Source organism: Dipodomys ordii, unplaced genomic scaffold (assembly GCF_000151885.1).
Source record: "Dipodomys ordii isolate 6190 unplaced genomic scaffold, Dord_2.0 Scaffold63, whole genome shotgun sequence".
Lineage (NCBI taxonomy): Eukaryota > Metazoa > Chordata > Mammalia > Rodentia > Heteromyidae > Dipodomys > Dipodomys ordii.
The window spans coordinates 1791022-1814091 of NW_012267279.1; the positions used below are offsets into that span (position 1 = coordinate 1791022).

At 38.4% G+C, this 23070-nt stretch overlaps 1 protein-coding gene across 1 annotated transcript in view; it reads right to left on the reverse strand.

The window, feature by feature from the left end:
- Usp34 (ubiquitin specific peptidase 34) overlaps nt 1–23070 on the reverse strand; it is a 190561-nt gene that overhangs the window by 72090 nt on the left and 95401 nt on the right. The window contains exons 33-40 of the mRNA XM_013022457.1: nt 19677–19759; nt 15003–15043; nt 14455–14579; nt 11612–11764; nt 10866–10970; nt 6162–6345; nt 5143–5303; nt 2183–2248 (exon numbers count right to left, since the gene is read on the reverse strand). Of these exons, the coding sequence (XP_012877911.1) occupies nt 2183–2248; nt 5143–5303; nt 6162–6345; nt 10866–10970; nt 11612–11764; nt 14455–14579; nt 15003–15043; nt 19677–19759 (918 nt within the window). The remainder of the gene's footprint in view (nt 1–2182; nt 2249–5142; nt 5304–6161; nt 6346–10865; nt 10971–11611; nt 11765–14454; nt 14580–15002; nt 15044–19676; nt 19760–23070) is intronic.

Here is a 23070-nt window from a genome sequence, read left to right on the forward strand (position 1 = left end):
GCGCTGTCCCTCAGCTCTTCAGCTCAAGGCTAGCACTCTACCACTTGAGCCACAGCGCCACTTCCGGCTTTTTTCTTTTTGCTTATGCGGTGCTGAGGAATCAAACCCAGGGCCTCATGCATGCAAGGCAAGCGCTCTACCACTGAGCCACCTTCCCAGCCCCAGAAAAATATTTTAGAATCTTATTTCTAAGTAACCAGTAAAATGCCAGATTGTAGGCACCACTTCTGGCCATTTCTGCTTATGTGGTGCTGAGGAATCGAACCCACACAAGGCAAGCACTCTACTACTTGAGTCACCTTCCCAGCCCCAGATTTTCTATCTTCTTAAAATTGATTGTGTTGATAGTTTGAAGAATGAGAATTATGAGGGACAAAGACCAGATACAAAGTATTATCAAAGAGTAAGTTAACAGAATATAGATAACTGGGATATGACCAGTAAGATCTTATGACATCTCTCTCCCTCTCTGTTCCTCTCTGCTCTCTCTCTCTCTGCTCTCTCTGTTCTCTTCTAGCTCTTTCCTCTCTTTCCCAGCTCTCTCTCATTCCCAGGCCTTTTCCAGCTGTGTGGAGTGCCAACCTTGCCTGGACCCAGCAGGTCTACTGAATACCTACCCCTTACCTGAATACCATGTGCGTGCTGGTGCTGCGGCTACCTTTTTTTAAAAACCTAACATAAATGGTGCCGTGACTCGGATAAAGGGCTTAAAGTCAGGATAGCTGGGATTCCTCTTTTTTTTCCCTCTTTTTTCTTTTTCTGTTTTTTCCCTTTTTGCTTTGAGGAATACCCACAGTTCTGACGGCCTTTTGCGAACCAGTCTGTCTGCGGCGGAAACAGCGCATGGATACCATTGCTGCCTTCACATCCACGTCCACACCACTTCTCTACTCTGTATTTTTTTTTCAGCCCCTCAATGCTCATGAGACTTCTCCAGACTTCATGTAAGGACTCACGCTACCAAGGGACAGCTGCTGCTCACTGCCTTCTCTGGGAGGAGACCAAATTCCAGCCTTTTACCCCTATTGTCGACACCCCTTGTCAGCAGGAAGTAGCCAGAGAGAATCCTTGCCCTATTTCATGATTATTAAAAGGCTGGAATGTAAGGTTAGCTCCTGGATGGCCAGCAGACTCCACCCTCCTCACAGCAAAGTCTCCACTCACTACCTGCGTTACCTAGGCAACTGGGACACCTGGAAGAGGTTATATCTGCATCCATTGAGGTCACATCTGAATTTGATGTGGCCACACCTTTCCCCACCCATACCCTAGATAAGGCCTAGCACAGGCCCAGACGCTCTCTCGCTGCTCTTTTCTAGCTCTCTGCTCTCTGTTCTTTTCTAGCTCTCTCTGCTCTCGGCATTTTTCTAGCTCTCTCTCTCTGTTCATTTCTAGCTCTCTGCTCTCTCTGTTCTATTCTAGCTCTCTGTTTCTAGCTCTCTGCTCTCGCTGCTCTTTTCTAGCTCTTTTCTCTCTCTTTCCTAGGCCTTTCCCAGCCGTGTGGAGTGCCAACCTTGCCTGGTCCCAGCAGGTTTACTGAATAAACCTACCCCTTACCTGAAAAAAAAAAAAAAAAAGACCTTATGACATAACTAGGTGCTGGTGGCTCATGACTATAATCCTAGTTACTCAGGAGGCTGAAATACTGAGATTCAAAGACAGCCTGAGCAGTAAAGTCTGGGTATCTAAAATAATCAGAAAATACCAGTGCTGGAGACATGGCTGAAGCTGAAGAAGACAGGTAATTAAAAAGCTCAATTTAAAAACCAATAGTACAAACCCCTGCTTTCACTATATATGTTAGTATATGTGGAGGGGAAGGGAAAAAAATTGTTAAAACAGGGATACAGGAGGACCCATTGCAACAATGAGATGCACAAGTCGTTATGTTGAAAAACGAACTTTACAACTTTAGTGGGGGGGCTGCAGGGGGGGGGGGGGAGGATACGAAGGGATGGGAAGGGGAAACAAAGCAGGAGGCGACAATGCTTGATAAGAAATGTGCTCATTATCTTACCCATGTGATTGTAACCCCTCTGTACAGTATTTTCACAATAAAAATATATTAAAAAAAACACCAATAGTACATCAAGCTGTAAGAAAGCCAGTACATGTGACAGTTCTTAGTTTTGTTAAAGGATATATATATAGTTAGTATCCTTTCCACGACTCTCAAACATACCATTAAATATGTAAACATTTTCTGAAGCTCCAGAAGAGTAGTTTTGTGCTTCATATCTTCTGAATACTAAAAATCAAGAGAAAACTTTCTGTCAGAACATATATACAGTGGTAAAATGGAAATTCTAGCAAACAAAATCTTGCGATGTGCTTAAACTATTTTTTTAATTTTTATCTCTAATAGAAAATATATCTTTACATTTTATTCTTTTTTTGGGGGGGGGTCCAGTCGTGGGGCCTGAACTGTGGGCCTGGGCGCTGTCCCTCAGCTCTTCAGCTCAAGGCTAGCGCTCTACCACTTGAGCCACAGCCCCACTTCCAGCTTTTTTCTTTTTGCTTATGTGGTGCTGAGGAATCGAACCCAGGGCCTCAGGCATGCAAGGAAAGCGCTCTACCACTGAGCCACCTTCCCAGCCCTACATTTTATTCTTTTAGAAATTATAGGATTAAAAATTCAAATAGCTTTTCTTTATGACAATAAATATAGTGACCTCTATTATTTTAGGAAACTATAAAGAGAACTTAAAAAATCATTTTCTATATCAACACTCATTTGGTATAATATTGACAAGAACGAAAAACATCCAAGTATGTAATACATCACTTCCTACAAAATGCATACAATAAAAAAAAAAAACACACGAGTGCTGAAGTATGGTACTAATGGTAGAGTGCTTGCTTAGCAAGCAGAAGGTATGAGTTTAAATGCCAGTATCATCAAAAAAACTAAAACACAAAAGAAACATACATGGAAAAAATTCATTTGAGACACCTATTATTTCATCCTCATACAATCCTATTTCTAGCTAGTTGTGAGATAGTACATTCTTGGCACTGAAGAGAAATAACAGCTATGATGTTTGAAAATCGTCTATTGAAATGCAGTAACTCTGACTGAGGAACTTGGATAAATATACCGAAGACTTAATGGAATATTAAACCTCCTAACTGCCAGTAGTATATATACCAGTTATCTGTTCCAATCTTGTGGGGAGTACAAATAACGTGCATGGCCTGCTGCTCAGTAACTTGTAATCAAATAAGTTCACAAAATAAAAACAAATAGAGATCGGCTTATCATATACAACAAAATTACTTAATAGTACAATAAGAATATTGTGGAAGTAGAAAATGTACATCCTCAAAAAATTAAACAGAAGCCAAACACTGATAGTTCATGCCTGTAATCCTAGATAATCAGGAAACAGACCTGAGACTCCCGATTCAAAGCCAGCCAGTGAAGGACAGTTCATTAGACTCTTATCTCCAACTAACATCAAAAAGCCAAAAGTAGAGCTGTGGCTCAAGCAGCAGAGCCCACACTTAGAGCAAAAAAGCTAAGGGATATATCTGAGGCCCTAAGTTCAAGCCTCAGTACCAGCATGTTCATGCACAAGTATAGACAGACATATAGACAAGCATTACACTTAGGGGTATATGCCCCAAAGAAGTAAATGTAAAGACTAAAGCATATATTTATACACCCATGTTTAAAACAGCACTACAAGTTTATAACTGCATTATTCAGAAAAGTCAGAACAACCCATGTGTTTCAAAAGATGAATTAACAAAATGTAGCATGTATTTGTTTTTTTGGGTCCGGTCGTGGGGCCTGAACTCTGGGCCTGGGCGCTGTCCCTCAGATCTTCAGCTCAAGGCTAGCGCTCTACCACTTGAGCCACAACGCCACTTCTGGGTTTTTTCTTTTTTGCTTATGTGGTGCTGAGGAATTGAACCCAGGGCCTCATGCATGCAAGGCAAGCGCTCTACCACTGAGCCACCTTCCCAGCCTTGTAGCATGTATTTGAAACACACAAATATATATTGGAATTATTCAGCTATAAGAAGGAAATTCTAATACATGGTATGATACAGGGAAACCCTAAAAGCATTGTATTAAACAAAAATGCCATTCATAACTAGTCACAGGGTATTGTTGTAGAGTTAAAATTTTATTACAAATAAAATAATTACTGTATATACTGAGTATTTATGGCCCTCTAGTGGTTTTCTTTCAGAAATATTGCAATATTATCTAAAATATAAAATAAAAATAATCAAATTACCTATTTTATGTAATTAAACTTTCTCATTTTTACTCACATATTTCTTTTTCAAAACAATATTTTATATGTCAAATTAGGACATAAACAAAAATTCTAAATTCGGTCTAGAATTTTAGTTTCAATTTGTGTGTGTGCGCCAGTACTGGGGCTCGAACTCAGGGCCTAAGCATTGTCCTGAACTTTCTTTTTTTTTTTTTTTTAAATTTTTAGTCAGCTGTGGGGCCTGAACTCTGTGCCTGGGCGCTATCCCTCAGCTCTTCACCTCAAGGCTAGCGCTCTACCACTTGAGCCACAGCGCCACTTCCAGCTTTTTTTTTCTGCTTATGTGGTGCTGAGGAATCGAACCCAGGGCCTCATGCATGTGAGGCAAACGCTCTACCACTGAGCTACCTTCCCAGCCCCTCCTTGAATTTTTCCATTGAAGGCTAGGGTTCTACCAATTGGGCCATAGCTCAAGTGCCTTTGGCTAGTTAATTGAAGATAAGCATTTCATAAGACTTTCCTGTCCAAGTTGGCTTTAATAGTGTTCTTTATAGATTTCAACCTCATGAATAGGTAAGATTATAGGAATGAACTACTGGTGTTTAGCTACTGGTACCTGGCTACAGTTTCATTTTTTTTCTTTTCTTTTTTTGTTGGTTGTGGGGCTTGAACTCTGGGCTTGGGCACTGTCCCTGAACTCTTCAGCTCAAGGTGAGTGCTCTACCGCTTGAGCCACAGCACCACTTTCGGTTTTCTAGTGGTTTATTGGAGATAAGAATCTCACGGACTTTCCTGCCCGGCCTGACTTTGAACTGCGATCCTCAGATCTCAGCCTCCTGAGTAGCTAGGATTACAGGCGTGAGCCACCGGTGCCCGGCTACAGTTTCAATTTTTAAGGTGAAGAAAACTCTACCTTAGCAGTAAAGACAGCCTGTCTTGCTTCAGGAATCATATACAGTTGTTGAATAGTGGAAGCCAAGTAACAAGTAGCTCCAAGGTTAGTCAGGCCAACAAATCTACATTCTGCACGAACATCCTCATGAGGCCAATAGTCCCACTTATAAGGTGCATGGGCTGCTGAAGAAAGAGGGAGAAAAAGATGCCCCCAAACAAATTATTAAGCAATGTATTTAGCTTTAAATTAACAAATATACCTCCAGTAACCAATGCATATACAGCATTATACATAGTGACTTTTAAAATCAGATAAGAATATATTTTTATATATTCAAAGAACTATCAACCTTGGAAGTATTAATTTAGTAGCAATTTTTTTTGACCAAATGATGGGTAAAATTACTTGGTAGTATTAATAATTGGCAAATGCATTACTATTAAGATTATAATAATACTGGTATTGATAATATTTATTGGCAGTAAATAATTTATTATTTGGTAATAACATTTTACTACCTTGCCAAAATGAATCATTAAACTATTCATTACTACTGAATTTATTACTACTGATTACTACTAAATCACTTTACAAAAAAGCCAACATATTCAGAGTAGCTATTAAGAGGTTTTCATTTTATTAAAAGCTAGTGTTTACTCTTTAACTTAAATATCCTATCAACAGTGGTTAATAATGTTAAAGTCAATAAAAAGTGGATACTTTAAAAACGTATTGCTGGGCTGGGAAGGTGGCTCAGTGGTAGAGCGCTTGCCTTGCATGCCTGAGGCCCTGGGTTTGATTCCTCAGCACCACATAAGCAAAAAAGAAAAAAGCGTTGTGGCTCAAGTGGTAGAGCGCTAGCCTTGAGCTGAAGAGCTGAGGGACAGCACCCAGGCCCAGAGTTCAGGCCCATGACCGGACCCCCCCAAAAAAATAAATAATAAAAAAGTATTGCTTAAAAAGCAGTTAATACCCAAGATCTCCTTTCTGTATTCAAATTTGTAAAAAAAAAAAAAAAAAGACAAAAGAATACTTACACTGCATGTGTTGTGCCATAACCCAGTTGTGTATTAGCCTGTAGTTTTCAACAGAACCCTTCACCATTTCTACTAACAAATCATAAGCAGCTGCTCTCGAAGAATGTGATTTGCATTTTGGCTGTTGTCTATCTTTGAGACTGGGCAATAAAAACAAGAGATTGAAGATATCTCTTAAAAACTCCTAGAAAGAAAAAAGAGGAAATTCAGGTATGTTATTTAAACTGGATGTTAATTACATTTGCTAATAATGTACAACAATAAAACAGAACTACAATTTGCTAAGACTATTCAAAAAGTTAAAGCAGCATCAACACCATTATAAGTCTTGCCAAAGTACTTTTCAGCTAAAGATAATGGAACCGAACTGCTCATTTTTACAGATTATCCATGTACAATGTTATTTTTTTCTACTGAATTACGTGATTAAAAGGTTTTGAAAAAGGGTCTGGGAAGGTGGCTCAGTGGTAGAGCGCTAGCCTTGCATGCCTGAGGCCCTGGGTTCGATTCCTCAGCACCACATAAGCAAAAAGAAAAAAGCCGGAAGTGGCGTTGTGGCTCAAGTGGTAGAGCGCTAGCCTTGAGCTGAAGAGCTGAGGGACAGCGCCCAGGCCCAGAGTTCAGGCCCATGACCGGACCCAAAAAAAAAAAAAAGGTTTGGAAAAGTCTTGTTACTCCTTCTCTTGACTGTCTACAAGTCCTACAAGTGCTTCTGCATTTAATTAGTGGCAATAAGAGCAAAAGTAACAAACCATTCACAATGACCACTGTTAAATGCTAGGAAACTGCTGAAAGAAAAAGCAAAGCAATTAAAATCTTGCCAGACATAAAGTTCACAGGTGCCAGAGTCAATATTCAAATCACCACACTTGTATTTAACCTCTGTAACAGTGAAATTCAAAGTGAACTAAAAGATTTACTGTGAGATTTAAACACTTTTTAAAAAATTATTATTATCTTGGAGTTTGAAGGCAGGTGCTGCCAGCCCTTTCTGTGTTAGTTATTTTATTTTTGTCAGTTGTGGGGCCTGAACTCTGGGCCTGGGCACTATCCCTCAACTCTTCAGCTCAAGGCTAGCTTCATTCAGCCTAAAGTAGTTGCTGGAGGTACAAAAGCTCCTCGAGTACTGTGTAGAAAACAGATCATGTAGTAAAGCTGATATATACTTACCCTTAGTAACACTGCCCCTCATTGTGGTCTGGAAACTTGTGTGGTAAACAGTTCCTATACTGATATAAAACTTAAGTAACAAAAGTGGCTTATTGTGCATAACTGAATGCAGTTTATGCCAAACATGTTTTTCTTTTGAAATGTAGTATTTATTGACTGTAGTCAATTATATGGGCATATGTACCTGTAAACCGAACCTATGACAAAAAAACTGGACTCTAGACTCGAGTGTTTACCTAGTGAACAACACTCACATACTTATCTACACTAACTGTTGAGAGATTTAAGCATGCCTTTCATAACTTCATTGGGAGAAGACACTAGGAAATTTAGTTTCCTTTGTACCTTTTTCTATTATTTCACTGCAACAAATATCAGCCATGAGTACACCTATATGCTGAGTCCTGGGAGCAGAGAGAACCAATCATTAAACCCAGAAGTTGCCAAAGGAACTGAGAACAAAAAGAAGCCCTCGGAGTCTACCTTCTAAAAAAGGTAATTTAAAATACCTTGCCATTATTGACCTTTATCCTTCCATCTCACTATTGTCAAAGCACATTATAACTCAGATCTCAGCTAGGATTATAGGCGTGAACCACTAGCGCCCAGCTAAGAAAAGTTTGAATAATAAATAATGCAAATGATTAGGGGATTATTTCATGTAACTGAACCAATGATGGTAGGACTTTTACTTTATAATTTGAAAATGCGAAAATTAAGGAGACACAAAAGCAACACATTTACTTTCTTTGGAAAATAAAGTCAGCATTCATTCAAATAAAGTTAGAATTAGCTAAGAGCTAAGCTAATAATGAACCATCATTGCCAATTAGTTTAGATTTATAAACTAAATGAGCTAAATAGCCTCAGTATTTTGGCAAAGACCTTTTATCAGAAATACTGGATTGGTAAAGCATGCTAAAATGAGGGGTGTGTGTGCGCGCGTGTGCGCGTGTGTGCGTGCGTGTTTGCCTAGGGCTTGAACTACAGGCCTGGATGTGATCCTTTAGATTTTTACTCAAGTTTGGCACTCTAGTACTTGAGCCACAGCTCCACTTCTGGCATTTTGTTGGTTAGTTGGAGGCAAGACTATTCCTGGGCTGGCTCTGAACCATGATCTTCAGATCTCATCCTCCTTAAGCAAGGTAGGATTACAGGTATGACAAAGGTACCCATGGAATCAAAACAATTAAAATACATTTAATAATCCCAGCACTTCTACAAAAGTATTACCTTATGGCTCAAGTACATAATATGAAACACAAAGTAAAAAAGGCTGGTGTGGTTGTGTATACTTGATATCCCAGCTCTGGTAGGAAGTGTAAATAGGAGGATCAAGGCCCAAGGTAAAAAGTAGAAATATATCTCAAAAATGAACACAAGGCTGAGCGCTAATTGAAAACACCTAGCTACATGGGAAAGTGAAAATAGGAGGATCACAGTTAGACTAATCTGGGCAGAAAAGCTGATGAGAGCCCTTCACAACCCACAGGTGGGTATAATGTAATGCATCTGTCATTCCAAGCTATAAGTAAGGCTGAGATTAAGAGGATAGTGGTGCCAGGCCAGTTTAAATAAAAAGCCACAGAAACTCTGTAAAAAGGGAAGATGGATGCAGTGGTATACAACTGGAATAGAAGTAACAATAGGAAGCTTAAAAGTATGTGGTGTTCATGGCTAAGGTGCAGGTGGGAGAAAGGGCAGAAGTGTTGGCCCAGTGGTATTGCACCAGACTAGCAAGTACAAGATCTTAAACATAGTGATAAAAAAGGGGGGGGGTGAAGAGGAGGAAAGAAAGGGGATAACAAAGGAAAAGGGAAAGGAAAAGGGAACGGAAAGGGAAAGCAAGGAGAAAAATCAGAAGAAAAAAAAAAAAGCAAGGAGAAAAAGCCAAAAGGACTGGAGATGTGGCTCAAGAACACCTCTCTGGCAAGTGTAAAGTCCAGAGATCTTAGTACCAAAGCAAAGCTAGTAAATAATCTTGTGTGTATAGTCTATGCTCATATAATCATTGTATTATTCTTTTGGCTACTTTTTTTTCTTTGAGCCAGTACCCAGGACCTGATCATTGTTCCTTATGGGTTTTGTTTTTGTTTTTCATTGCTCAAGGTAGATGCTCTACCATTTGAGCCACAGCTTCACTTTCAGATTTTTTGGTGGCTAACTGGAAATAGTCACAAAGACTTTCCTACATTAGCTGACTTTCAAACCAGGATGCTCTGATCTCTGTCCCCCAAGTAATGAGTATTACAGGCAGGAACCACCAGTGCCTGGCTTGGCTAATGATTTTTTTTTTTAAATCAAAGAAACACTGTTGTTGTTGTTGTTTTAAAATTTGTTATGACAGGAATAAGTGTTTCCAAAGCAGAGGCCAAGTTCCTCCTTAGTGGGCTATGGCCCCACCAGGACCTGAGGCAGGAACAACAGTACCTAGGGACCAAAGGCTGTCATTGTCGGAGGGGGGTTGGGAATGGCCACAACCGAAAATTATTCGCAAATTTTTTAACTCAACCAGTAGCCTTGAGATAACAAACTCCAAACCACAATTAATTACCTTAATGAGGGAAATGACAAAAGTGCTATCAGCAGGGCAACAAGATAACTACACATTTGTTTAGTATGGTTATTATTTCAAATACTCAACACACTTAAATAAACCTTTAAATATAAAATTTACAATCCAGCCAGACACTGGTGGCTCACGCCTGTAATCCTAGCTACTCAGAAGGCTGCGATTTGAGGATCACAGTTCAAAGCCATCCCAGGCAGGAAACTCCATGACTCTTTTTTTTTTTTTTTGGCGGGGAGTGGGGGAGGAAGTCCAGTTATGGAGCCTGAACTCTGGGCCTGGGTGCTGTCCCTCAGCTCTTCAGCTCAAGGCTAGCGCTCTACCACTTGAGCCATAGCGCCACTTGCGCTTTTTTTTTTTTCTTTTTGCTCATGTGGTGCCGAGGAATCAAACCCAGGGCCTCATGCATGCAAGGCAAGCGCTCTACTACTGAGCCACCTTCCCAGACCTGGCCAATTTTTAATGTCAAATTTGTACATTATGAAGTGACTAATTATAAAAATTTTTTAGTGTGTTCCCTATTTAAACAGACCCTCATCATATACTCTAATTTTTTGAAATTACCACTGATATATTACACCCTAAGTTAATATAAAGAAAATTAAAAAGTCTATGTTACAAGTTTATCTTTAGTGATCAGAACTAGTGTTTCTTTAGCTTAAAATAATTTCAACTTTCTTTTACCCATTCAAGACTCCAAATCCGTATGCTCTTATAAAGAACTATATATTTAAACTTCAATCTAAATTTTACTTTTCAAATAAGGTTTTATAATCATAAATCTAGTTGACAGTTAAGGTAAAAGTAAAAATAGAAAGAGCACACCAGAAAAGTACAAATAAAGCAAAAAATATGATAGTACCAACTAATTATAAATAAGTCGTTTTAACTGTAAGGACTAATAAAATCATAAACTGTGTAAAATTAATGTATATTAACAAATTAGTGTATAATTTTGAACATACCTGACTAGCATCCTTTATATGTATGTTATCAACTAATTTGCACAGCAACCAAAAATATTCTTTGCATCCAGGTTTTAACATTGGTTCTTCCTCATAATCATCTATCTATTAAAAAAATATACTTTGTTACAACATTTTAAGATAAACTTAAGTAACACATTAAACAGCTTCAAAAAATCTAACAAAAATGAGTATAATTCTACTTTGTATAAAATCAGAATAGTTGTGTACATCAATGAGTAAAATCAAGACGACTAGAAAAGGTTTCAAAATTACTTATACTTGGAAGGATACAAGTAAAAAGGGAGATCATGCAAAGCCTATAACACACAGTATTTTTTAATGGTTTCTGGATTTATCGTGTGGTAGATACCTTTACAAGGACAATATACACAATGGGCAAACAAAATATTCGTAACTCATAAGTATCTTTAAAAAGTGATATAAATGAATGGAAAAGAACTCCACTTATGGTATTTTTACACCATCATAAACTCATTAACCAAAGGCACTATTTTTGAAACATCTTACTAGTGCATGCACACAGACTTGAAATAAACACAAACTGATTCTTTTACTAGTTGTATAATGCACACCATGTCACAATGTTGTCACTTTAAGAACTACGACTATTATCTTCTAGGGTAGAACTATAGGGAATAATCTCAAGGATACAGTACAAAATTATATATGGAGGAAAAAAATTACAAAAATAGAAATCACTGCTAAACATAGTAAAACCTTACCCTGATAGGTTTGAGTGCTTGAGCATCAGGAAGAAATTTCAACAATGTTGAGGCAGCCAAAAGAAGAAAAGAGCGATGGATTGAGTCTCCTCCATCTAGGCCTGACAGAGATAACTTATAGAGACCATTGCAAGATTCATGACGAACTGCAGTCTAAGTGAGAAAAAGCAAGTTCCACAGTCAGTCTGAGTTAGTATAAAAAAAGCTTGTACTGGGCTAGGGATGCAATTAAGAGGTAAAGCACTTGCTTAGCATGTACAACACTCTGGGTTTGATCACTATCAGAAGAAGAAGAAAAGCTAATTTAGTTATGTTAGCACAAATGAATGTAAACTGACTTCTTCAGCTGTTTTTCTTTAAAAAGAAACATTTTAAGTGCTTTAAAAATACATACAAAAAATACACACAAATGCAAAAATTCACAGTAGAGTTAAAAGTGTGATTCTCTCACTCTTTTTTCTATTTTTGGTCAGTTGTGAACTGAACTCTGGGCCTGGGCACCGTCCCTCACCTCTTCAGCTCAAGGCTAGCATTCTACCACTTGAGCCACAATGCCACTTCTAGCTTTTTTTTTCTTTTTTCTTATGTGGTGCTGAGGAATCGAACCCAGGGCCTTATGCATGCAAGGCAAGCACTCTACCACTGAGCCACCTTCTCAGCCATCTTACTCTCTTCTCTCTCTCATGCCAGGTCTGGGGCTTGAACTCAGACTAAGCTTTTTTGCTCAAGGCTAGTGCTCTACGAGTTGAGGCAAAGCTCTACTTCCAGCCTTTTGCTGGTTAATTAATGAAAAGAGTCTCATTGTCTTTCCTGCCTGGACTCATTTCAAACCATGATTTGTCAGAGCTTAGCCTCTGGAGCTGCTAGGACTACAGGCTTAAGCCACAACCATCTAGCTTTTTTTTTTTTTTTAAGTTAAGGTATCTATCTTGAAGTAGCTGTACAAAGGGGTTACCATTCAACATGTCCATTCACCTTCTTTAGCTAAAAGTTTTAATGCTGGTTATAAAAACTAGGAAGTTGTGTATTCAGGGAAACATGCTTACCACAGAGCTACATTCCCAGCTACATTAATGTATTTTACACATAAAATTCTTATGTCTATACTAATGTAAAAACACTATGATCATATAATGTGTATCACAAAATATGCTATAATACACACATTTATTTTTCCAGAAAGTTCTAAGTATGGCCACAAAAACAGATAACCACATAAACATAAAACAAAACTATGAAAAGGGATGAAAGAAAGGATATTCATACCAAGAAATAAGTAACAAGACGAACTATTGGGAAAAGAAAGCAACAGATAAAATTAGTCTGGTTAAATATAAGCGCATATGAATTACCATGGAACAACTCCTTTGTATAATACATGAAAAAAAGACAGGAAAGTAAAAACAGGTTATTTCAAGGGGACTGGTAGAGGCAAGAGTGGGGGGGACTAAGAGAGTGGGTGAACGAGGGCAAATATGGTCTTATGTGCATGTAAAAAAATATGTATATTTAACAAGGAAGGGCAGGTGCTGCTGCCTTACACCTATAATCCTAGCTACTCAGGAGGCTGAGATCTAAAGATTTCAATTTGAATCCAATCGAGCAGAGAAGTCTGAGAGACTCTTATCTTTAATTAACCAACAAAAAAGAAACTGGATGTGTAGTTGAGGTAGAAGAACACTAGACATAAGTGAAAATGCAGAATGAGTGTGGAGCCCTGAGTTCAAGTCTTGGTTCCAGTACAAGAAAACAGGAGAGAGAAGAAGGGTGAGAGAAGAAAGGGAGAGAAAGAAGGAGAGGGAAGGTAGAGGAAGAAGGAGAAAAGCGGACAGGAGGGGAAGGGGGAGAAAGGGAGGAGAGGAAAGGAGGAGGGGAGGAGAAGAGAGGAGGAGAGGGGAGTGGAGGGGGAGAAAGAAAAGGGAAGAGGGAAGATGAGGGAAAAGGGAAGGGGAAAGGAAAGGGGAAGACCAGACCTTGTTAAAACTATTTTAAAGGTGAAAAAGAATGAGCAGGAGAAGGGTGAGTTTAAGGTTCATTGTATCTATGTGAAGGATATAAAAACTCCCTTGTACAACTAAGATATTTAATACACAGTAAGAGCTGGGAGGTATAACTCAAGTGGTATATTGCCTGCCTAGCAAGCATGAAGCCTTTAGTTCAAACCTTAATTCTCCAGAAAAGAAAATATTTACAAAAAAGGGGGGGCGTTGAGACATCAAACTCAGGGTTTAGTTCAGGCTAGGTAAGCATTTTACCACTGAGCTCTACATCTAGCCCCTGGGGGGGGGGGGGAAGGGGGAAACAAAAAACTCAGGGTTTACTGCAGGCTAGATACATATTTTTACTACTGAGCTATATTACCAGCTCCTGGAAAAGGCAATTAAAAATAAATCTAAAGCATGTGTCTTTCAGAAAAGGACAAACATAAGTAATTTAACATTTACATTTCTGCAATATTACACCTTACACCAAATGTGATAGACTGAAAAGAACTAGATAATGTGAATTATTTATAGAATTATGAATATTCACTCCCATTTGGTCTTTTATTTTTTATTATTTTGGGTCTGGTAGTAGGGCCTGAACTCTGGGCCTGGGCGCTGTCCCTCAGCTCTTCAGCTCAAAGCTAGTGCTCTACCACTTGAGCCACAGCGCCACTTCCGGCTTTTTTCTTTTTGCTTATGTGGTGCTGAGGAATCGAACCCAGGGCCTCATGAGTGCAAGGCAAGCGCTCTACCACTGAGCCACCTTCCCAGCCCCCATTTGGTCTTTTTAAGTTAATAATGCTAAAAGTATAAAAAGGTATGAAGAGTAAAAGCACTAACCTTCAATCTGTATCTTACCTCAGGAATAAGGAGAGTCAGTTTTTTCAGCCAATCTTGTAAATAATCACTATCAGCAAGGCTAGATTTCACTAAAGAACAGCAATGGGCCCAGCTGACCAGGAGCCACATTGAATAATGTGAAACTAAAGATACAAAGAAAAACAAAACAAAAACAAAAAACAATGACTATATAGTATGGGCTAAGAAGAAGGTACAATGCTCATCATTATAACACACACAACCAGTGGGGCACTGGTAGCTCATGTTTGTAATCCTAACTACTCAAGAGGCTGAGATATAAGGATAATGGTTTGAAGATGGCCCAGGCAGAAAATTCCATTAAACTCTTATCTACAATTAACCACCCAAAATGCCAGAAGTATAGATGTAGCTCAATTGTAGAGTGCTAACCTTAAGCAAATAGCTCAGGGACAGTGCCCAGGCTCTGGGTTTTAGCCCCAAGACTGGCACTTAATACATACATAAATATATATTTAAAAATATACTTAAGTCCTATCTATTATTACCATTTTATTTATTAAAAATAAATTTTGGGAAACCCTTACCTTCATGCCTAGATCTGTGATCAGTCTGAGCTTTCAAAACTCTGTGAAGTAAAAACATACCACCACGACAAATTAAATCAACAATAATGACAACTAATAAATTAAACTTATGGAGAGAACAGGAATGGTTGTTTCCATAAATAAAATGAATAAATACAACATAAAAGTGAATACACAAAAGGACTCATCAGTTAAGAGATGTATAATACAGGCACAGGCTATCTTGGTTTAGAGTTTAAACTCGAAAAATGGGGACATTATCTTGCCCATCTAAATTTGTAACCCCGCTGTATGGTATTTTCACAAAGAAAAAAAAAGGAAAAAGAAAAAAAGTCATGGGGACTCAGTATTGGTGGCTCATGCCTGTTATCCTATCTACTCAGGAGTCTGAGAATTGAGGATTAGTTTGAAGCTAGCCTGGATAGGAAAGTCCATGAGATTCTTATCTTCAATTAACTAGTTAAAAAAAAAGCCAGAAATAGAGTTGTGGCTCAAGTGGTAGACTGCCAGCCTTGAGCAAAAGAAGCTCAGTAATAGTGGCCATGCCCTGAGTTCAAGTCCCAGGACTGGCACAAAGTCATGGAGATAGGCGTGGTGGTACATGTCTGTAATCCCAACTTCTCCCAAGGCAGAACAGGTTAAGTCCAAATTTTGAAGCTGGCCCAGAAAAGAAGTTACTGAGACTCCATCTCCACAAAGTAGCCACCATGAAAGGCTAGCCCCAATCAAAAATAAGATATCTGAGAAATAATTTAAAAAGCGCTAGGGTTAAGAGTATTGGCTTATCAAGTATAAGGTCCCAAGTTCATATCCTAGTACCACACCCCCCCCCAAAAAAAACCCCACCATTGTTGGCATAAAATATCCTTCTATAGCCGGGTGCTGGTGGCTCACGCCTGTAATCCTAGCTACTCAGGAAGCTGAGATCTGAGGATCGCAGTTCAAAGCCAGCCCGGGCAGGAAAGACCGTGAGACTCCTATCTCCAATAAACCACCAGAAAACCGGAAGTGGCGCTGTAGCTCAAGTGGTAGAGCGCTTGCCTTGAGCTGAAGAGCTGAGGGACAGCGCCCAGGCCCAGAGTTCAAGCCCCACGACCGACCAAAAAAAAAAAATATATATATATCCTTCTATATTTATAATGCCAATTTTTTTTACTTTTATTTTTTTATTGTAAAAATACCGTACAAGGGCTGGGAAGGTGGCTCAGTGGTAGAGCGCTTGCCTTGCATGCATGAGGCCCTGGGTTCAATTCCTCAGCACCACATAAGCGAAAAGAAAAAAGCCGGAAGTGGCGCTATGGCTCAAGGGGTAGAGCACTAGCCTTGAGCTGAAGAGCTGAGGGACAGCGCCCAGGCCCCGAGTTCAGGCCCCATGAATAGAACCCCCCACCCAGAGAAAAAGACAATACCGTACAGAGGGGTTACAATTATATGGGGAAGATAATAAGTACATTTCTTATCAAGCATAGTTGCCTCCTCCTTTGTTTCCCCTTCCCATCCCTTCCCATTACTGCCCCCCCTCCCACAATGCCAATTTTTTAACAGGAATAGCAAAAGAAATTTTTTGTAAGACAGAAATGCATAGCTGTATATTACTTCTACTTTTCCTCAGAGGAGTATAAGGAAAAAAGTATTTTTCCATTATACTTCAAATAACTTCAATGGAAGATTTATTACTTCAACTTAGAAAACTAAATAAGAAAATTTTTCATTTTCATAAACCAAGATGTAAGGATTATCTGCCTCACAAATAATCCACTAATCTGCAGAATTTCTATTTTGTAGCAATTAAAAATGTAGCTATCAAATTCCAAAAGTCAGATGGACTCAATTGTGCTAGCCAATAATCTCAGTACTCAGTCAATTGGGGGAAGGAGGATCTTAAATGAGGCAAACCTAGATTATATAGTGAGATCCTGTCTCAAAACCAAACAAAATTCATTTTATAGGTTTAAAGTAATAAAAAGTAGCTCATGTACACAAAGCATTTGGCCACATTTCATGGTTCCTTTTTGTATAATGGTACAATATAATTAACTTTACCAAAAGGAACATATACTCACATATCTTTTAAACTTAGTGTTGAATCATTAGAATATTTTTAATAACACAGGCAAAACATTCAATGTAGCTACTTTAGGGGAAGACATGAAAACATTATGCCACTGAGTAGGACCTCAGATAGCAAAAGAAACTGAGAAAGGTGAACTAATATTGCAAAGATTGTAATGCTTACACTAGTTTTATGATATCATTTTGGTACAATAGCCAAGTTTAGTCAAATAAAAATATAGAATATGCTGGGCAACCATGGCTCACACCTCTAATCCTAGCTACTCAGGAGGCTGAGATCTGAGGATCAGGTTCAAAGCCAGCTTGGGTAGAAAAGTTCCCATGAGACTTTTATCTCCAATTAACCACTCAAAAACTAGAAGTGGCACTGTGGCTCAAGTGGTAGATAGATAGCCTTGAGCACAAAAAGGCTTAGGGATAGTGCCTAGGCCCTGAGTTCAAGCCCCACAACCAACAAGAAAGAAAAAAAGTACAGAAAACATGGAATTAATTTGTAACAGACTAATGTAATTTATTCTACTATGTAAGTTGACAGTAAGCCCAAGTCAAGTATCAATCAGCTACTACTTTACATTTTACAGACTTATTATTTGTTGTCTGTTTACTGTGCTGATTGATACCAGTGCTTAAACTCAAGTCCTCATACTCTTGTTTGGCATTTTGTGTCCAAGGCTAACACTCTACCACGTTAGCCACATCTCCACTTCTAGCTTTTTGGTGTTTAATTTAGAATGAGAGTCTCACAGACTTTCTTACCCTGAGTGGCTTTGAACCTCAGCCCTCAAATTTCACCCTTCTGAGTAGCTAAGATTACAGGAATATGCTACCAGGGCCCAGTCATTTTTTATATTTTAAACTACAAACTGGCCCAAATAAATGGCATCATATGATGTTTACATTTTTCTTAAACATATGGGGTTAAAGGGGTGTCAAGTAACAAGATGTCAACTAATAAATATGAACAGTAATAGGAAGATAACATTTACGAATACATTTTAATATTTAAGAAACAACTCAACAGTAAAAGCTAATATCGTAAATGAATATTGTAAAACAGTTTTGTGAGAAGCAGATAATTCAGTTTTAAAACATCTTCTTCCCCAGCCAGGCACTTGTGACTTACCCCTGTAATCCTAGCTACTCAGGAAGCTAAGATTGAACCTCGGTTCAAAGCCAGTCCAGGCAAGAGTCTTTGAGACTTTTATCTCTAATAAACTACTCAGAAAAAGCTGGAATGGTGCTGTGGCTCAAATGGTAAGAGTGTTATCCTTTGGACAGCACCCAGGCCCAGAGTTCAAGCCTCAGGACCAGCAAAAATTAAAAAAAAAAAAAAAACTGGCCTGGAAAAATAAGAATTAGCTCGCACTATTCAAGATGCTAGTATCATGAATAAGCTGAGAAAACTGTCTCTGTTGAGGAAAGGAAGTGTGACAACTAAAGGAAATATGTGACCTTAGATTAAAAAAAAAAGTTATAAGTAATATCAACAGGGCCTCATGTCAGTAGATAAAATCCCAGCTACTTGGAAGGCTGAGACTGGGAGATACATGCATCAAAAATAGCCTAGGCAGATAAGCCCAAGAGACTTCATCTATCTAGAAAAAATGCTGGATGCAGTGGTGTGTGCCTTGTGATTCTAGCAATGACAAGAAGCCCAAATTAGGGGCATTGCAATACAACAGTGTGCCTGGGTAGGAAATGATGCCCTATCTCACGCCAGTGGCTCACGCCTGTAATCCTAGCTACTCAGGAGGCTGAGATCTGAGGATCTCAGTTCAAAGCCAGCCTGGGCAGGGAAGTCCATGAAACTCTTATCTCCAATAAACCACCAGAAAAACTGGAAGTAGCGCTGTAGCTCAAGTACTAGTGTGCTAGCCTTGAGCTGAAGAGCTGAGGGACAGCGCTCAGGCCCAGAGTTCAAGCCCCATGACAAACAAAACAAAACAAACAAAATGGTGAAAAACAAGGCTGGAGGTATGTCTTAAGTAGTTTAAAACTAGCTAAGTTGACTAAGTACAAGGCTCTGAGCTCAAATCCCAGTACTGCCAGATTAAAAAATAAAAAATAAGATTCTAACACTTGTTTATGGCTAAAAGTCTATTATTAAAAAAAAAAAGATTAACGGGACAATTTAGGTGAAGAGCATTTATCTCGTAATATATCAATATCAGATTATGTAAATTAAGTTTTTTACTCTGAGGAAAATACAGAAGACTGATAAGACGGGTTGAAGGTGGCTATCTAAACTGCCTAAGTGCAGAAATGTCCAATGAAACCCCTCCTGTATAATTAATCTACACCAATACAGTCTTAAAATGAAATATATTTACTCTAGTTATTAACAAAATGGCCTAGACCCAAATCAAATTATTTTTAAGTCTGAAACATATTCTCTTCAGATTCAGAAAAAGACATACTACAACACAATTCATGAATGCATGATATATTTTGGCAAGCTGTTAACGATATATAAAAATCAAGAGGAAAGGTGTGATAGTCATGCAATCTTAATATTTAGGTTAAATTACAAATTTTCAAAATTAAATTTTAAAACACCATATTCTTACTGTAACATTTACATATAAAAATAAAAATGCATACCTAGGAGCCAGATTATCATATGTATAAGCAACAGACATAAGTCGCTGAATCAAACTGGTTCCTTGGACAAGAACAAGAAACACCTTTAAGATAAAAACATTAAAAATAATTTTAAATATGGCAAAACACAAACTGAAACTTTAATATCTATTTTTTGAGAGTTTCACAATGTAGCAGAGACTGGCCTTTAGCTCATCATCCTCCTACCTTAGCCTCCCAGACACTGGGATTACGGTGTATACCACCATGCCTGGCTAGAAAGTATATTTTTAACACAAAATTCCATATTTTTTTACAGCATAAAGAATATCCACACAATTATTTGAAAATACTTTCAAAATATCAAACATTTAGAAAATCAGAATTTTGTAACCATACTAAGAGTAGCAATTGAAAATTAAAATACTGAAAATTTTAAAATGGAAGCAAAAATTATTCTTTTCTTTTAATCTAAAGATTCACTGTTAACTGAACTGGCTGAAAATGATTATACATTACATGTTAGTGGTTTGAGAGGATAAATGAAAAGTTAAACATTTTTTAAACTCCTTTTTTTTTGGGGGGGGTGTGTGGTAGATCTGAGATTGGAATCCAAACCTGTTAGCTTTCCCTCACTGGCTAGTGATCTACCAGCTGAGTCATGACAGCAACTCTTCCCTGCAACCATCTTTTTTTTTTTTCTAATTTTTTTTAAAGTCTTGAAATAAGAAAACATAAAAAAATCTTAAGCAGTAACAGATCTCATTTGTTTTAAAATACCCACACACTTTTTTTTTTAAATATTATGTCAGGCACCAGTGGTTCACACCTGTAACCCTAGCTACTCAGGAGGCTAAGTATCTAAGGATGTTGGTTCCTAGCCAGTCGGGGCAGGAAAGTTCATGAGACTTATTTCCAATAAACTACAAAAAGGGCCAGAAGTGGAGCTGCGGAAGTGGAAGAGTACTAGCCATGAGCTTTCTTGCTCAAAGCTAGCACCCTCCTGCTTGAGCCATAGCTCTACTTACAGCTTTTTCTAAAGTTGGAGGAGTCTCATGGACTTTCCTGCTGGACTGGCTTTGAACCAAAATCCTCAGATCTCAGCCCCTGAGTAGCTAGGATTACAGGTGTGAGCCACCAGTGCCTCACTAATAAATGTTTTAGATCTGACTTCCATGTCTAATTCTTCATCCATTATATTGGAACAAAAGTAATTCCCTAACAATAATATTATTGAACTCCTTCTTTGGGAGTTGTTAAGACCCGTGGAGCACAGCTGCAGAAAGCAATGACGACACAAGAATACACCGTGTTAAATGAGTAAAAGAAGAGAGTACCAACCAAACTGAAGCTAGAAAGTCTCACAAAACGCCAATGTTTAGGATGAGATTTGAAAGCAACATCCCAAAAAGCTATTAAGGAGATCAAATGGACTAATGTGTGACAATAAATATTTAATGAATTAGCATTCTTCCTTACTATCTTTAGTATATCAAAGATAAGAAGAAAACCCTTTGAGGAGGGCAAAGCCAAACAAAACATGGAACCAGCAGGTGGCTTGAGATAGGAAATCATACAATTAGGACCAGGAAATATGCTCAACTTATCCACCTCTCAGAAGGTGTGTTCCCAAAGAAGGCCAGAAGGAAGCCAAAGGCAACAGTCTTTATTTTAAAATACCAAGGAGTGTCAATTTAAGTAATAACACTGGACAAAACAGAAAGGAAAAAGGATTTCTGACCTGGAAAGTGATTGAAAGAAAAACTGGGAGCTGGTTATATATCTCAAGTGGTAGAGCACTTGATATCATGTGCTGAATTCAATCCATCATAACACATACACACGCACGCACGCACGCACGCACGCACGAGAGGGGAGGGGAGGGAAGGGAAGGGGAGAGGAAGGGAGATCACAGAATGAAACAATAGCTATGAAACTGAAGACCTGGCATGAGGGAAAAAAAAGAGACACTGGACACAGCCCTCAACCTCTATTCATTCTAAGGGAAGTAGCACTGGGAGTTAAGTGGACTGCCCAACAGAACCAAAAGAAACACTATAGAAGAAAAGATAATCAGTTTCCGTAATGTTTCAGTCAGAAGAATATAACCATCAGGAAGGAGTATACAACAACTACCTATTAGACTCCCAAAGAACTATGGAAGCATGAAAACTGTCAGTTAATAGCTACTATTTATGGGCAAGATCTTGAAAGGGTACATTATGTTTCAGAATGTAAGAAAATTATGTCATAAAGGAGAGAAAAATTAAGCTTAATAAAAATGTCTATAGTGACCAGTACTTGAGAGGTGGAAATGGGAGGATTACTAGCCTGAGGCCAGCCTGGCTAGTGTATCTCAAAATAAAAATAAAAAGATAAAGTCTATAATGATCAAATGAAAGTTGTTTAATATTATTAAAGAGGCTTTAAGAGTGAAACAAAAAAGACAGTATAAGTCAATTTTATAGATTAGTGTAAGATTATTATTTGAAGCCAGAATAACAGCATAAATCAGTAAAAGTTATCTGGAAAACAGAGAATAAAGGTAGGATGATGACCATAGCCTCAGACTTGTGGATATTGAGGGATATGAAATTTATGTAAATAGCTTCCAAGCTACAAGGCTCAAACATGCTAAACATTCCTAAAACCACCAGATTTCACAGCAGGTATGGCACTACCAGCTTCCCAAAGAAACAGAAAGTCAAAGATTCTTTGTATACCCAATAACATTGTGACAGGATGTAGGATGACTAGGGTGTCAAATGAGAGATTATGAAATTACAAGGAAGAATGTACTGAGGCTTGAATGTGTTGGGCCCAATTGGAAATCTAAAAGAATGACATTATCAAAAATTAAAAGAAAAAGTGCTTGAGCTGGGATGTAGCTCAGTGACCAAGCCCTTGCCTGACAAGTGCAACATCCTGGGTTCAATCCCCACTACCAAAAAACAAAAGACCAAACAAACAAACACAAAAAACCAGATAAAGTGCTGCTGGTAGGTCAAACCTATAATCCTACCTATTTAGGAGGCTGAGATTTGAAGATAATGATTTGAAGCCAGCCCAGATAGAAAAGTTCTGAGACATTTTGAGATTCTAATTTCCAATTAAGCACCCAAAAACAGAAAGTAGGTTCAAGTGATAGAGCTCCCACGTTGAGCAAAAGCAAAGGGGACAGCGCCCAGATGCTGATTTTTAGTCCTAAATACCAGCACCAGAAAAGAAAAAGTGGGCAAAGTGAAACAATTATAAGCTGTACCTTTCATTAAGATAAATTTTGAACTAAAAAAAAATTAGATGACTTAGTCGCTAGGATTAGTGTAATGAAAGGCTATACCTCCCCCCCACCCCCCACCGAGGTTTTGAATTCTTTTTTTTTTTTTTGGGGGGGGGTGTGGTAGATCTGAGATTG